Source organism: Nanorana parkeri, unplaced genomic scaffold (genome assembly GCF_000935625.1).
Source record: "Nanorana parkeri isolate BGI_ZX_2015 unplaced genomic scaffold, ASM93562v1 scaffold1576, whole genome shotgun sequence".
In the NCBI taxonomy this organism is placed as follows: domain Eukaryota; kingdom Metazoa; phylum Chordata; class Amphibia; order Anura; family Dicroglossidae; genus Nanorana; species Nanorana parkeri.
Genome location: NW_017307844.1, coordinates 318,652 through 336,202, shown reverse-complemented (window position 1 = coordinate 336,202; position 17,551 = coordinate 318,652). Strand labels below are relative to the sequence as shown.

The 17,551-nt window shown below is 42.6% G+C and overlaps 1 protein-coding gene across 1 annotated transcript; it reads left to right on the top strand.

The window, feature by feature from the left end:
- The first annotated feature begins 24 nt into the window (after positions 1-24).
- On the top strand, positions 25-15,629 carry LLPH (LLP homolog, long-term synaptic facilitation). The gene is made up of 3 exons (XM_018570685.1): positions 25-53; positions 3,799-4,015; positions 15,429-15,629. Exons 2-3 carry the CDS (start codon positions 3,808-3,810, stop codon positions 15,596-15,598), a joined length of 378 nt encoding a protein of 125 aa, XP_018426187.1. The 5' UTR covers positions 25-53; positions 3,799-3,807; the 3' UTR covers positions 15,599-15,629.
- Positions 15,630-17,551: the final 1,922 nt, after the last annotated feature.

Genomic DNA, 17,551 nt, shown 5'->3' with positions numbered 1-17,551 from the left:
GCGTCACTTCCGGGGTGGTGCTCTGTACAACCTGGGCACATGTGCTGAGGAAGTGGACGGGTGAGTTACTGAGCTTGGCTGCTATACGGGGTTGTCGTGTTTCATCCTGGGGCTGATCACAGTGACCATACATTGGAGTTTTTATTAGGAGGTTACAGGTGCACAATTTCTCATGGCAGTGAGAAGGACTGGTTGGTCCTTTCGGGTAAAGGCCGTGTCACACTGGTGCTGCTAAAATTGTTACTGCATAGTCCCAACCAAATCCATTTGTCCCTCTTTCCTTATCAGTTGTCATTGGTTTTGGACTAATGTATAGACCTGACCTTTATAAGACTGACATCCTACTAGTCATCCGATGGTGGTGGTGGCTGCATTTAGTTAATCTGTTTCCCCTTTCACCTGGTTATCCTGCTAGTAATGCACTTCCTGTCCAAAGGTGACAACGCTTACTCGCTTAGCAGCAGTGTTGTCACCCTAGGCTGCTTCCTTACCATTTGGACTGCAAAGCACCTCCCTGTCTCATTTACATAACGTAGTGAGGTTTTCTGTAGTACAAATAATTAACTATGCACAGCTAATGACCTTGCTCACTCGTAATAGTACAGCACAGGCATCGCATACAGGAAGTTACAAGCTCACTGGATTTTTCAACAGGTATTTTTTGCACTTTTAGACCAGATATAACAAAATGCTTTTAATGGTATAGTAAACAGACTAAAAGGGAGAAAATAAGACAAGGTCTTTGGCGGGGTTTACATACAGTCTACCCAAAGTGGTATATACGTCATTAAAACTTTCACATAGACCTTTTTATGATTGAATTGTAATTTTAAAAAGCCAGTAAAAAGGAAAAGTATTTTTCAATAATCGATTGTAATCGATTATGTCGATTAGTTGTTGCAGCCCTAGTAGTGATGTAAAAGTATTTTTGGGTTTAGGCAACCTTTTGTTTGCCTATTCTTCATGGTGCACATAACTGGAGGCATAACAGGGGTATGTTGTCTGCCTACATCCTTTTGCTCAAGGTTGTCCCTCTTTCTCATCCCTGAAATTTGAGAGGTATGCTAATGCTGTGATTAACTGTGACTTGTAGCTAACACTGTAGTCACTGGCAGTTTGTTACTAAGAACTTATTTTTCACAGCTATAGGTCAAACTTTTGCTATATCATTACGTTAATGTTCGCTGCAGCAAAGTGTTCTGAACGGCAATTTATAGCTAATAGTGATGAGGCTGGGTTTGGTGTAAGCCCAGTTTTCCCCCAGCCTGCTCAAAACGAACTGCAGCTGGGAACACCCCTGCTGCAACTGCTGACATTGATTGGGTCAAGAGGAGGGAGTGGATAAGAGTTTTGAGCGGGCCTAAATATTGGTGATTTGCAGCAATTATTCATTTTTTTAATTGCCAGCGTGACATGGCCCATAGTGACTTTATCCTGCCACACATAACTTATGTTCTGCCTAAGGGTTGGTACATGTATTAGCAATAAAAGCGTCTTCTGTGGGACTCTTGTTTAGTCTGTTACGGGTCTCTGACTTGCCCTCTGCAAAGAAGGCATTAAATATCCCCTCTCCTGCTGCCCACACCACCAATCTTTGCTGTGGTCAAGAAAAATCAAAATCTCTAGCTGAAGAAGCTTAGGAATCTGACACTTCCAAGAGTGTCGATTTCCTTGTCTTCTTTTGCTGCTGTGGTTGCTCTCACCACCCCCATGTCACCGAAGGACATATTAAAGACAAAGAGGCCAACAGATCGAACTACTGGGCATGGGGGTGGGACAAGGAACCCAACGTGGCTGAAGGGTCAGATGCAGGAGGCTGTGCTCTTAAAGTGACCAAAGTGAGGACTCGCCATTAGCTGGAGAGGTAAGTATTAAAAGCATATCTAAACTCGAAAACATGTAATATTTGGGTGTATTTCCCGCCCAGGAGCCACAGGTGCTGTGTACAGCAGCCCATTAAAATCAGCCACTGTACATGGGTATTAGGCAAGTCACGCATATACCCGTATACAGCCACATACAACTATTGACTTCTATGGGAGGCTGTATGCAGAACTTGTGGCTCCCTAGTGGGTGAAATATGCCAGACTTTTCATTTGTATGAGTTTCGCTGCCGGTATTTTTGGGCCCTCAAGTTTCTTCTTTTGAAGCTTTTTTTTTTTTTTTTAGAGTTTGTTATTGAAGCCATAGGCACCTCAAGATGCCTGTTAAATGTATTAGCCATCGTCTGTGCCCTTCTATGTAGTCTTTCTTTGTAAATAGAGCCTGACTTCGGGCTAAGCTCAACCAAATGCCATCAACTTGGTCAGTTCTCCATTGAAGCAGCTTCATTAGATAGGAAATGGTAGTGGTGCTTGGGTGCCTTGTAACAAGATTCAGAAACGCTGATAAAATAGGCACTTTGTGGTGTGTGTTATTATTCAGGACTTTTAAGTTGGTACAGATCAGTCACACCTGAATACATTGTTCTTCAAGCCATATTTATTTGTACAAAATACAGCACAGACATACATGCTTGCAGTGTTAGAACAGGGTCCATCAGCACCCAAGGCAAAAAGGCCAAAGTACACCCTCTTTCATGAGCTGTGAACTACCTTAGTGGTATAGATTACAAGTCTTGCCCATATTGTGCCCCCCACCTGCTAAAGTGCCCAAGATAGCCATCTCTTCTGCCTGGCCCTGATGCCTTTAACATAAAAATACTGTTAACTAGGCACTTGGTGGACTATCATGGTCTGTTGCTCATTGAAATCCAACTTTGCTGATACACGTTTACCCTTTGTGGATCCTGTTGAGGTCGCATTGGTGACTTTAGGCCTTCCCATTATTAAAGAGACTGCCATGGGGGAAAAACTGCTTGAGGTATAAAGTGCAGGCAGACCTTTGCCTATCAGAACCGCCTTGGCTGAGACAGGAGGCTTTTGGCTGCAGCTAGTGGCATTTGCAGGCATCTCTAGGTGTCTGCACTTTATACCTGTAGCAGTTTCCCCAGTGACAGAGACTCTCTAAAGCAGGGGTGTCAAACTCAATTTAATCGTGGGCCGCATCAACATTATGGTTGCCCTCAAAGGGCCTGTAAGACTATATAAATGTATCTAATCTTTATCATAATTGCCTCTGCATTCGATTATCACTGGTTTTAGTAATAACTTAATACCTAGATCTGAAAATAGAAGTCTAGGAAATGGCCTGGTGGGCCGGAGTCAGCTCCTGGGCCTTGAGTTTGACACATGTGCTCTAAAGATCCCTGCCTGGAGAAAAATATATTGGCTGCCACTGCTGACCACTTTCTCTAAGGGTTGTTGCCTGATTGTAACTGGGTTAAGCTTTAAATCAATCCAAGTAGATCACTTGGATCCTAAACCAAGGTTTTACAGGGGCCTTCAACTTCTAATCCTCCCCTTCCAGCAACTAAGCCATGGTGTCTTCATGCAACTGTCAAAAAGCCTGCACTGCCCTCTGAGGGTCTGTCATTTGACAGTTGATTGACAAGGGCCTTAGTCAAAAGGGCCAAAGACTTGGTAGTAGGAGGGGGCAGGGTTTAATTTCAACTTGGCCAGAAGTCAAGGCCTTGTGTACAGCCTAGGATTCAGGGGCTCCATAGAGACTCAAGTGCGTGTGTTAGCCTGTAATTCCTAACAAAGTGCCTGCACTTTTAACATTGTTGTTTAACTTAGAAATGTGTTATGCCAAGTCTGGTTCACATTAAACGGACCACACAGGTAGTTGTTGACATGACTTCCATGAGATTATAGTGATCATTTGCATACTAATTCTGCAGTTTTTGTAACCTTTTCAGAAGACAAAATGGCTAAAAGTATAAGAAGTAAATGGAAAAGGAAAATGAGGGCAGAGAAGAGGAAGAAAAATGCCCCAAAGGAACTTGCCCACTTAAAAAATATTTTGGCCAAAGCAAAGACAGACGTGTTGATGGAGGATGTGAAAGAAATAGCAACTGTTGTGACTTCTAAACAGTTGGAGAATGAAAATAAAACGGAAGCCGATGCAATGGAAGGTAGTAGACTTTCATTTATTATAAGCATTGTTTGACCTGAAGAAGATCTGTCTCTTTTTGGATAACCTCATCAATTTGTTTGCTGCTAGGCAATAATGGTGCACTTGTAATGTAACTAAAAAGGAAATCCCTGCCCAAGCTGTTAAACATACTTCTCCTATTGATAACATTCTGTTTTTAGCACTGCCTTCCAGTCTTGAGAATTAAGTGCGGACACCAGGTTGAATACAGTTAGATGCTTGAAGGAGAGTAGGTTTGGGAGCACAAAAACTTTAGAAATTATCAGTTGGGGCCAGAAGATGCAAACAAAAGATAAGAGAAAAGGACATATACGCTGAGTGGCCAGATTATTATGACCACCTGACATTTGTAGGCAAGTTAACTATAATTAGCTATAATTTTGCGCTGAAGAACAACGCGATTTAACAGCCTTTGAACGTGGGATGATTGTTGGCGCTCGTGCCATGGAGCAAGTATCAGCAAAACAGCAGAATTCGTTAAATGTTCAAGAGCAGCTGTTAGTGTTTACCCTTTCGCTGCCAAGCCCTCCGGAACATTTTTCAAATCAGCTGGCCACGCCATTTTTGCAATTTTTTCTTATTGACTTGATTTTCAACTGCTGGGTTGCTAGCGTTTGTAAAAGACCCCCCAAACCATATATTTTCTGAAAGCGCAGGCCCGGTAGAATAAATGGATGGTGATACTAAATTTATAGGCCCTGCATAATTGAGCAAATGTTTCTCAAATTAATATTAAACCGATAAAAATACTTGCTGTACGGGCTATTCACTTGAGCCCGTACAGCTCCCGAAGTTGGCCGAGCGGCTCAGTCGAGCCGAAGGCATATGCTTCAGCTCGACTGAGCCAAGGTGAAAGCCGAAGCTGGAACGGCCCGCCGACAACCTGCTACTGACAGCTTGGCGGAGCCGGCCGTCATCTCATGGTTGGCTCTGGCCACTTGCATGCAGAGACAGATCAGCATCCCCTGGTTAGCAGCTAACCACGGACGCTGATGTGTCATTACACTGAGAACCCGGCAGAGCCGCTGTGATATCACGGCGGCTCCGCCGGGTTCTCAGTGTGTAATGACAGTTCAGCATCTCCTGGTTACCTAGTAACCAGGGGATGCTGGACTGCCATTACACACTGAGAACCTGGCGGAACCGCCATTATATCCCAGCGGCTCCGCCGGGTTCTCAGTGTGCAATGACAGTTCAGCATCTCCTGGTTACCTAGTAACCAGGCGCCCTGGACTGTCATGAGAGCTTGTCGGAGCCGGCTTTGATATGACCGCCGGTTCCGACAAGCTCTCATTTTAATGACAACTGGTCCCGTGCAATAGAAAAAGTTTGGCGGAGCTAGCTGTCACTGCTAGCTCCGCCCAATCATTTTCTCATTTTTCTCTACTTTTTCTATTCTGCTCGGTACCACAGAGGTACCGAGCAGAATAGAATAACTGAGCCGAAGGGCGCTCTCCGGCATTCGGCTATTCACTCACTGCTGTTTGGGCCCTATGAGAATAGGCCGAACAGCAACGAGTAGCCTGCCGGAGGTTCGGCTAAGCCGATCCAGATGTTGGATTAGCTGAGTCAAACTCCTTCTGCACTTCGGCCGACCCGAACCCAGCCGCAGCAAGCCGTTGTACGGCTGATTTCAGTCGGTGTCCGGCTGAAATCAGCTGTACAAGCCTGAAGTGAATAGCCGAATGGCGTTCGGCTCACTTCACTTCGGGTTGGTTATTCACACGGCTGCCTTCGGCAGCTTTGTGAATAACCCCCTATGTGTCCCCAGTTATTTACAAACACTGGAGTGATCACACGATCACTCCGGTGTTTGTGCTGCACAGAGGATCGGTAAATATCAATGATACTTATCGATCCTCCGCTCGGCCACGCACAGAGCCGCTGTCATCTGGAAACTGACATGATGACAGCGGCTCCGTTCTCACCACTCAGCCATCCTGAAACTTGTGGCTTCTCCCCATCAGCCGACGCTTGCTCCTCCGCCCCACCCCGTTGCCACAGCCCCTACAAGCTGGGGATAGCAGCGGGGATCCATGGAGTCACAGATCCCTTCCTTGAGCGGCTCCAGGCAGAGATGAGAGGCTCCAGATGCCGGCAATTTTTCCTATTGATTTGATTTTCACCTGCTGCGTTGCTAGTGTTTGTAAAAGATCCCCCAAACCATATATTTTCTGAAAGCGCAGGCCCGGTAGAATAAATAGATGGTGATACTAAATTTGTAGGCCCTGCGATAATTGCGCAAATGTTTCTCAAATTAATATTAAACCAATAAAAATATACAATTCAATTAATAAAACTGTATTGAGTTAATAAATAACAAATATTTGCAAATTTGAAATTGCGCCTTTTTGCAAAAAGGTAAAAAAATTACGGTACGCGAAACTGTAATTATTTTTTTTTTTACATTTTCTAATTTTTTTTTTACTGTTGACTTGTACCCTTTTGAAATAGAAAAAGAAATTGAGGACATGGAGTCCTCAATTTCTTTTTCTGCAGCCCCAGCACTCAATGAATGGGAAGCACTCAGTACAGAGGCTTCTCATTCATTCACAAACTAATGATAGTAAAAATATTAGTTTCTGAATGGGGAGGAGCCTCTGTAGTGAGTGCTAGTCCCCATTCATAAATTCTTGAATGAACAGGCTGTGATGTAAATCAGACGATCACTCCGGTGTTTGCTGTAAACAGAGGGATCGTTAAATATCAATAATATTTAACAATCCCCCCGCTCGGCCACTCTACAGAGCCGCTGTCATCCAAAAACTGACAGGATGACAGCGGCTCCGATCGGAACACCGCTCGGCCATCCTGAATTGTGGCCAGCTGCCGCTTGCGTCATTCATAGATATACACTGAGTGGCCAGATTATTATGACCACCCCATCAGTACTTCGTCGGGCCACCTTTGCCTTCAATACTGCGGCGATTCTTGTTGGCATTGACTCCACGAGATGTTGAAAGGTAATGCAAGGAATCTGACACCATGCCTGATGAATAGCACTGTCAAGTTCTGTGAGATTTGATGTTTGTGGAACCAGCTGCCTGATGGCTCTTTCAACTTCGTCCCACAAATGCTCAATTGGATTGAGATCTGGTGATTGTGGGGGCCACCTAAGCAAGGTAAAGTCTCCCTCATGTTCTTCAAACCACTCCTGCACAATACGAGCACCGTGGCATGGCCCATTGTCTTGTTGGAAGAAGCCATCTCCATTGGGATACGCCATCAACATGATAGGATGAACTTGATCATAGTTACCTTCCACTTGATCATAGTTAACTGCAGACAGCAAAAGGTGTTTGAACAGGCCTTTGGCTTCCATATCCCATACGATGCAGTGTACGGCGAACAGTGCGTTCAGAGATCATTTGAGAGGATCCCTGATTAAGATCTGCAGTCATTTGATGCACTGTTGCCCTTCTGTTATCTGGTACCAGTCTTGCCACTCTCCGTTCTGCCCTAACATTGACTAATCGCTGACGGCCACAAGCCGCACGTTCAGACCCAGATTTTCGGCTGACAGTCCAGTCTTTAAACACTTTAACAACAGCTGCTCTTGAACATTTAACGAATTCTGCTGTTTTGCTGATACTCGCTCCATGGGGGTGATTTACTAACCTAAACACACACACACACCAGGTGTGTGTGATTTTTCACACAGCAAAACGTATTTATCAACCAAAAAGTCTCTAAAAGCATATTTCCACTAATGCCATATATGGAAAAATCATGCACATGATGCATATATAATGCTGCTTCACAGTTTAGACAAAAATGGTTAGCTCATGCATTTACATTCCTGCATTCATCAACGCAAGCAACACAACATAGAGCTAATTTACACAACATCACCTTGGAATTCCTTCAGGGCTTTGCACAACACACCTGCTGGGTGTGTACACATTACAAAGGTGTTTAGATTCCACCCATAGATCATGCTGGGAGGGAACACACTGCAGAGGTGTATACACATTCGTGGTGTGTTTATAAGGTTAGTAAATCAACTACCATGTCTCCGAGCGCCAACAATCATCCCACGTTCAAAGGCTGTTAAATCGCGTTGTTTACCCATATCTTCAGTAAAAAAATCCCTTCTACTGTCTATAGTGAGTGCAGTGGTTAAGAGCATGTAACGTATAGCATGCCACACAGAGTGCAGTGGTCAGGATAATGTAACAATATGGTGCAGTAGATTGGTTAAAAGCATGTGACGTATAACATGGTTCACATGGTGCAGTTTAGTAGTTGGGAACATGTAACGTATAGCATGGTGCATAGGGTACAGTAGAGTGGTTAGGAGCTGAGGAGCATATAATGTATAGAGTGGCGCACAATGGTCAGGAACTTTTTATGTACAAAATGTATAAAATGCCACAGAGAGTGGAATGGTATGGATCATTTAACATAACACTGCACCATTTTACTTTAAAATAGAACTATGGGGGTAAGTGTTTTTCCCCATAGTTCTCTTTAGGGTCACAGGAGGACATATACTAACCTCCTCCCATGACCTAAAGCTCAGTATATAACAGGCTATTGCCTGCTATTTAGTGAGAGCGCCGCATTCAGGATGGACCCCGACAATACTGTCTGGATCCACCCAGCTGCGTAAGTGACAGCCGGCTCTGCCTGTCTAGAGGCAGAGCCAGCTGTGGCCGCCCACTCCCACATCCGTTTCTCCAATCAATTCTGGAGGCGCGGGGAGCGGTGACCAACAGTCACCGGTCACTGCAGGGAGACGATCGGGAAGTGAGCAGATCGCTGTATGTTTCTGCTCACTTCACGATCGATATAGCCGACCTGTGACGGCTTCTTTGTCACAGGTTGGCTCTAACTATGAGAATGAGTGGAAATCACTCACCTCCTTTTAATCACCATGCACTTTGCATGTGTGTGGGGTGTATACTCTAAGCTGGCACATAGCAGCCTACTTTGGCAGTTGTCATGCATACCCTATGCAGCAGAATTTAGACTAGAAGAGAAAGAAGCAACACAAGGACTCATTCAGCTGTGATACTGTGCTTATGTTATATCAAGGAACTTGCTGATAGAAGAGAGAGAATCCACAAAGAAATGAAGCTTATTGGCTTGTTGCTTTTCTTCTTGTTGTCAAAGGCTGGGGAGGGACAAGATCTGAAAGTGTTACTTTAGTAGAGAAAAATCAGACAAGGCTTAGGTGTTTAGCAGAGCTGTGTAAGTCTCAGGACAGAAATACAAAAATCGTACGATACAGGATCAGTCTCAAACAATGGGTTATGCTACTACCTTAAAGTAAGTTTACCTGTCTCCTGCCTGCTTCATGCCCTCAAGTTTGCTTTTGTCTGCAAAAAAAATCTAAATCTGGATCTAAAGATTCTTAACAGATTCCCACAGGTTCAAACATTTTACATGGAATCTGCCAGGTCATTCATTGCCTCCCTTCAACAGGGGGATTTGGATGCAACTCATTGCTTAGAGTTTCCGGCCCTGTCTGGGGTATTTTTTCCCCAGGACATACTTTTGTCCTTTCACTCACAGGCACGGTCCCTTCGGTACAGGACCCATCCCCGCTATGGTTCCTCTCGAGATGGGAGGAGGAGATCCGGATCACAATACCATCGGAAGCCTCAACCAAATGGCTGTCCCTTTCTTACTGCTCATCAATTAGCAATAGATACCAAGAGTCGGGCTACAAAATACTGACTAGATGGTACCGCACGCCTCAAACCCTCCACTCACTGTTCCCGGATTTACCGGACCTGTGTTGGAGGTGCCAGCAACCCTTGGCAGGCATGCTCCATATGTTTTGGCCCTGCCCAGTCCTCCTGCAGTTTTGGGATAAGGTGCACGCTCTCACCCAAAAATTTACTGATTCCACAGTTCCCCGAGACCCTGCCTCCTTTCTCTTACATCATAACAACATTTCTTTGCGGGTTTATTCTCGCTCACTTACCAGACACATAGTAAACGCAGCCCGGGCTTGTATACCGGCTCTCTGGAAAAAACCCGAACCACCGCTTATCCGACAGGTCTTAGACCGCATCCACGATATCTATCTCATGGAAGATCTCACGAGCTCAATCAATCAAAACTATACCTCATTTTCCAGTACTTGGCTCCCCTGGACGGAGTTCATGAGGTCACCTGAATACTTTACCTTTGGAGTGTAAACGAAAACATGAGGAGGACTGGGGACACTAACACACCGTGCCTTGATCTAGTTCCATTCCCCCCTTCTCTGTACTCTCCCTCCTTCCCCCACACCCCCACGAAGACCTGTCGCCTCTTTGCTAATTTTTAACAAACCACTTAGTTCCCTTTTTATCCTCCTCCCTTATACCGATCTAATATCTCGACATATACCGTATTTTGCGGTCCATAAGACGCACCGGACCATAGGACGCAGGGAGGTCCGGCGCGCCTTATGGAGCACTCGACAGACTGTAGCTTCTGACACAGCTTCTATGACAGAAGCTGCAGTTAGTGACCGCTGAGACAGGTGGCGCTGTAATTACAGCGCCACGGTCTCAGTGATCACACAGAGCAGACGAAGAAAGTCCGTTCTTCTTCTGCTCTATGGTGATCTCGATCGTCGCCGCTGCTCGGTTTTAATACGAGTGATCTCATTAGATCACTCGTATTGAACGAGCAGTGGCTCCTACTACTCGCCCGGCGCCCGAAACTGCATGTCTCGGGCGTCGGGATTCGCTCCATAAGACGCAGGCACATTTCCCCCCTCCTTTTGGGGGGAAAAAAGTGCGTCTTATGGAGCGAAAAATACGGTAAGTTGGCACCCTGGACTCACGTGTTTTCTGAAATATATAGATACCTCTTCCATATTACCAGTGGGGCGCCACGCCGGATGTTCCTCATTTTCCTCATCTCTTTCCCAAATCGAGAGAGAATATCCTTACCAATAAAGAATCGGGGCAGTAACCCATATTAAAAGACGTTCTTTTTTTTTTTCCCTTTGGTGCTTTCATGGTTAAATTATGTGGGTTTTTTTTTTAAGGCACTGAATTGACCTTGTTGGAACAATCATACACAGAATGTAACTTGAATACCTTTCTGTACTGCTATTTTTTACGTATTATGTAAACTTTTGAAAACAAGATAAGATAAAGAATAAAAAATAAATATAATGGTGGCCTCCTTCGAGGGAGTATCATGAGGCTCTCTGACGTGGTGGACATTGCCTTTCTCTCTATGTTCTTCCCCAAAGCATCCAAAGGTAGTTTCACAGCATGTACCACATCCAGACAGTGGACAGAGAGTCCACCTCTCTGCTGCAGCTTATTTTCGGCAAGCACATTCCCTCTTTGTCCTTTGGGAATGTTCCGGTAGGGGGCTTCCTGCCCTCCCATTCACTATTGCTAGGTGGTTTAGACAAGTCATCATTCCAGCTTATGGTCTTGAAGGAGAGGGTTCCTCCCTTCCCAGTTAAGGCACACTCTATCAGACCTGTTAGTGCTTCGTGGCCTTTTCAGCATCCGGCATTTGGTGCTGCAAGGTTTAGGTGTAAGGTGCTTCAAGTTGAGTTGACAAGCCCTCTTGGCTCATTGTTGCATGGGCCTGTTAGTCTTTGGTTACTGTGCTGTCTACTCCTCAGTTGGACTTTAGGTGTCCCTTGGTTAAGACTGATCCTGTGTCCTGTATTGTACAATTAAGAGGGAATTTTTGACCAACCTGTAAACCTTTTTTGGAGTCCTGTACTGGACATGGGTCCTTCCCCTGTTTCTTATGATCTCCCTATTGCCGGCTACAAACTGTGGCTTGCTGGGACTGGGCGGGGTTATACTGGGCTGTCCTTGCAGCTTTTTTTTTGTCAGTGTCGAATCACCTTAAGGTGGCAGTATAACCAACATGTAGGACTGATCTTGTGTACCGTATGGTGCTCCAAGAAAATTAATTTCAAAAGTAGATGAAAAAGTTTTCTGTAGGTAAAACTGCTTCCTTGTATGTATTTTATATTTGTGTCTTTTGCTGTTTGCCGGGAGTTCAGCTTTAGGCTTTAGGGGTTTGGCGTTTACCGCTAGCGGGAACTATAAGGGTAATTGTTGAGGTGAGATTCAAGGTCAGAATCATGGGTAGTTACACAGTAATTCACATTTGTTTCTGGTGCCAAAATGTACTGTGCTGGGCTTTTGGCTTTGCTATAATGTAACATACGGACTTCATTGCTTCTTGTGCTCTGTTAGATTCTTTGCTGTAGTATTTCAGCTGAAGGTGGTCTGAGTAGCACTGATTATATAGGGTTTGTGGGTTGCTGTAATGTATTGTTGAAAATACAAAGTATAAAATTATGGGGCTGTAGCTCTTGGTGCAAAGAATGTTTTCCTGGCAGACTTCATGTACAGAGATTACTACGTAATATTTCAGTTCCTCCGAGTACTGTTTTTGCACAGCATCTTTATTCATAGCCACTTTGTTTCCAAGAACCGCAAACATACTTTTTTTTTTTTATAACAAGTGTTCATCTGCCAGCAGCATGAAACATAAATTCAGACTATTCTATTATCAGTTATTTGTTGTATTTTATTTTTTTTCGTTATTTGACATTCTTTTATTTCTGCCCACCAAGGTTGTAATGTGCTGTCATTTGACCATTTGTGGTCTGCTTGTTCTGTTGCCCAAATCTTGTCATTCTCAATCTGTTGGCATCAGCATGCTGTTTTTGAACCACAAGAATTGTAAAGGGGGGATGTTTTTAGTTTGTTGTGCTGTTCTTAATAAAATTATGTCATCCATCTTGCGTGAAAAGCCCAAGAGTGTCCATTTGTGGGAATATGTTATGGGCTAGGCAGCAATAATTTTAGGTAAACATTCCATGTCCTTGATGGCTGAGATGAGTCTGTGCTAGGCAAGATCATTAGTTCTCGGTTTCTTACCTTTGTACCACAACAGATGTCAGCATTAACCCCTTTGTGACACCGCTTCAGAAAAGTTTAGTTGCTGGGGAACGGAGCAATTATGCCATTTTTGCTATGTGTTTAACCATAATTTCCATCTTCCCTATTCATTGCACCTGCACATTATATACCAATTTTTAAAGAACAAAATGGGCTTAAATTTGATGTGACAAATGCATATAAATTCTTTTTTTTTAAATCATTTTCACAGGTTTGGCAATAATAATGTGTACATAATTAATGTAGCTAACAAGTAATTCAAAATAAATTTATTTTATTTGGCCTGATTTATAGGGTATATCATATGTCTGGGATTTCAGTTGTATTTTGTGACCTATAACTCCTAAAATAAAGGAGTGAAATACAAATTTAGAATGTAATATGTTTGTCTCCTAACTTTAAGATTCTCCTTGGCACTATATTTTTTTCTTTTTTGATTAAACATATTTTTTTCTTTTTTTAACATTAAAAAAAAAAACCTAAACACTGTTTAAAACTTTTTTTTGTGTGTTTAAACTAGAGGGGACTAAAGGGTTAATTTTTTTTTTTTTTAATCACAGGGGCTTCGGATACTTGCAGGGTTATTCACAAAAGGGTGACGAGTTTAGAGAAGTGAACAATCTAGGACAACATAGCTGAACTGGAAAGTGAGCTGAATTGGAGAATTTTTTTCAAATCAGTTATTTTGGTCTAGATTGTTCACTTCTCCTGTCTTCAAACTCTTCACCCTTTTGTGAATAACCCTGTCGGTATTCTGAGGAGACATTTTGTAGCAGACTGATCCTACTTGTTCAACTCCACAAAAGTGTGATGAGCTGCAAGCCAGCTCAGTGGCAGTAACAGCACTGTGATCAATGGCATTGGCTATGACAGTGATCACAGTGCTGGGACCCCCTGATTTACTGTTGAGGGTCTGTCTCGGACACTGAGGGACATAGCAGCAGCATAAACCCCATGTCCCGCCACAGGCCAGCGCTCATTTTCCTGCATGGTGGAATTATTCAACTATATTATAACTATTTCTTTCTTTTCTTTTTAATATGTATTTTATCACAGCAGGGTGTTTCTTTTTACTGCTTTTCTTTTGAGTGCTGTGTAGTGAAATCCGAATTGCATGGAGCTAGGGCTGCCACTAACGATTTTCAAAATAGACTAGTTAGCCGAAGTTCAATTAATCGTATTTTTAAAAATTGCTCCAGTGATGGGACTACTAGTTTGTAATTTTGATTGTAGTCCATCATGGGAGCAATCGGAAAACAGAGGGTTGGCCATAGGTCTAGCCAAACCAAGAGGTCACTTAACGAGTCGGGACAGACAAAATTATATATTACATGTATTTTATTTTTACAAAGATATCAAAATTATCAAAAAGGTAGATAGAGACCACTGTCCAATACCTAATGAGTTAAAAACATACATAGTCTGCAGACTTCAAGACATACATAAATAGGATGGATGTTCCACATAGAAGTAATCAGAATTCATATGTAATGGTGTAACGGTACTCAGTGTAGCCATGCAATAGATGGTGTCATGAACTAACTCCGATTCATGAGTATAATGCAACAACATAAATAGCAGTTAAGGAAAACAGCTGATTGATATCAAATCAAGAAGGTTAATGGGCACTTCAGAAAAGTAGTAAGACTGGTATAGTTCATATACGTTTATGTCAGTAGACACCACTTGAAATGTTTCCTCATTCCTTAACGTCAAAAGGCCAATTCGGAGGATTTCTTTTTGTATGCAATAGGATCACCGTGAGATATTTGCAAATTAGCTAGTAGCCATATTGTTGGTAGTTAATTAGTATCACTTATGTAGGAAACATACTTGGGGCTTTTTGTTTGCCAATCACTTTGGTTATATGAGATTCAGACAGTGGAGAGTGTTTCTCTCATTTTGAACTCAGTCTTTTAAAAGGCTGTATCGTTCGGAAGTGATATATTTGAACAATAGGATTGCAAAAAAATGCATCAGGAATTCCCGTGTGTTTTTTGAAGTCGTTGCTCACATGAATTGTTTTCATTCAGAATGGCGTTATATCTTTGCGGATGTGATCACATCTTATCCATTTTGGGAGAAAGGTCTTCTTGTTGCAGTCACTCCTGGTTAGCTTTTAGACTTTAACCATGTATCCGGATGTAAATAGTCCGTTATCCATTACAATATTTTACCCATACATATAGGGTGCTGTGGTCATCCAGCCTGGTGTTCAAACAGCGTCAACCCGCGTCTACACGTTTTGCCCCTCCCACATTGGTGCTTCGTCAGGATGTGCCAAGTTAGTACTTTTGTATCTAGTACAACCACTTTTAATGTTATCACTGTTCACACTGGAAAGAAGTGTATTTTCTATGTGTACAATGTGCGGTTTTTTTATGTCCCTCTTTTGTGCTGTAAGTAATAAAGTTCTTCCCAAATAATAAGTCCATAACTGAATTGAGAAAATGCCTCTGGTTAACAGCACTTGTTCTAGTCCTGATATTTTCATTTCACCAATAGGTGCCTCCAACATGAAAATGGACACCGATGGAAAACGGAACAAAAAGAGCCTTTTAGACCAGCATGGCCAATATCCTGTATGGATGAATCCAAGACAAAGAAAGAAGCTTAAGGCAGAGCGTGGTAAAAAGAAAGGAAAGCCAAAACACCCCAAAGGACTGGCATGGTAGAAGTCTAGTCTGTCTGATTTTTATATAGCATTTGCCCAGCGTAAAGCTGGACAAACAATGTTCACAGGGCATTACTGCCATTAGATGGAGCTGAGGAGCATAGGAAGTTCCTACGCCCTTGTCGCCATCCAGTAGCAGTAAATGCTCTGAGAAGATTATTCGGCCAGCTTTATGTTGGTTAGGTGTTTTATAACTCAGCCCCCAAGTGTGTCTCATCCTTGTTATTACTTGCTATACATCTGCTCCAAATCCCAATTCCCAGTTTTACTTGCTGCGTAACCAAGGAAAACGTCCAGCGTGTGAATTGAGTGAATAGGAAACATTTGAATTCTTTCTTTTTTTTTTTTTTTTTTTTTTATAAAGTTATTTTACATCTTTTTAATCATGCTAAGGTAACAGGCAAGATTTGAAAACTATGTTTTTTATAATAAATTTGTTGGTTTAAAATACTGAAGATCATATGTTAATTTGCTTTGCATTAAATTCAATCAAACATGTAACCAATTATTTGAAAGGTTGTACTACATGACACATTTTTTTTTTTTTTGGATTCAGATTTATTACTGTTTGTTTTATGGTTACAATCACACTTATCTTTCTTTATGTTGTAGCACTGTGCATTTTACACATCGTGCCATTTATCCATATGAAAGCTGCCATTTGCTGGAAACCAAAGCAATGAGCAGGATTTTTCCCACAGAATAATACTAATATATGTAAATGTAGCTATTAGTATATATCCAAAGCAATATGTACTGTACATAAATAACTAGCATTTATTACTCTTAAAGTAGGTGAGATTCAAAATTAAAAGTTCTGCCTAACAGCAGACACCACAAGCCGCATTTTCATTTGTGTGCCATTCCATAGCTAGCTTATTTTATTTATTACAGGTATTTATATAGCAATGACAATATACTTAGCGCTTTACACATTCACATCAGTCTCTGCTCTCAAGGAGCTAACAATCTAAGGTCCCTATGAACTAATTAATGTTTCGGCATGTCTTTGGAGTGCGGGAGGAAACCAGACTACCTGGAGGAGACCTATACAAGCACAGGGAGAATATGCAAACTCCTTGCAGATAGTGTCCTGACCGGAATTTAAACTAGGGACCCCCAAGTACTGCAAGGCAGAAGTTCTACTTTATTAGAGGCCTGACCTTAGAATTGGGGGTTACTGACTGCCATTCCTGATCCAGTAAGATGATCCCAAAGGCCTATGGCACACATGTGATTCTGTTGCTGGTGGCAACTTGCTAACAAACCACTATGGAGTCACTCCCTCGCTAGCCAGACCAGCAAGATGTCAGTCTCTGACTAGTGATTGAGATTTGGCTATTTTTTTTGAGCCAGTAAACATAATCGCCTGTGTGATATTGGCAGTGAAGATGGCAATTAGCAGTCGCTAGTAACAAAGTGATCTATGCTTGAGTCCGTATGGATAAAACCTGTCAGTCTGTGCTTGGACTGGGGCTGCAGCGTTTAGTTGAATTCTGTCTTGTGGATTAAATGTAATTGTGAGTGACATCACCAGTGATGTGACCTGTTGTGTGCATGGATCGTCCATGGAACAAAGGCGAACTCCTTTGGTCGGCACGCGGTATACCCATGGCTGTTATAGCGGTGGAGTCAAATGCATTTTACATAAAGTGAAACTGGTTTGAGAAACACAAAGTAGGGGTTTTCTGCCTAACAAAAGTATTAGTCTTATCATGACTTCTTTTCAACAGGACCTTTTAAAAGTTTATTATAGTTGACAGGTTTTCAGCTACATCTGAAAGTTGTACACTGCTGTGTATTCGCCTTTGTTGGCCTGAGAAGATAGTCCTGAAGGGGCTGTTGACTTCTTTGCCTGGGGAACTTTGCTTTTTGCTAAATGGACACTTGATAAAGTAACACTTCTGGGCCTATTTTGCCTATCATGTTAAATGTCGAAGAGTCAAAAAGCTAT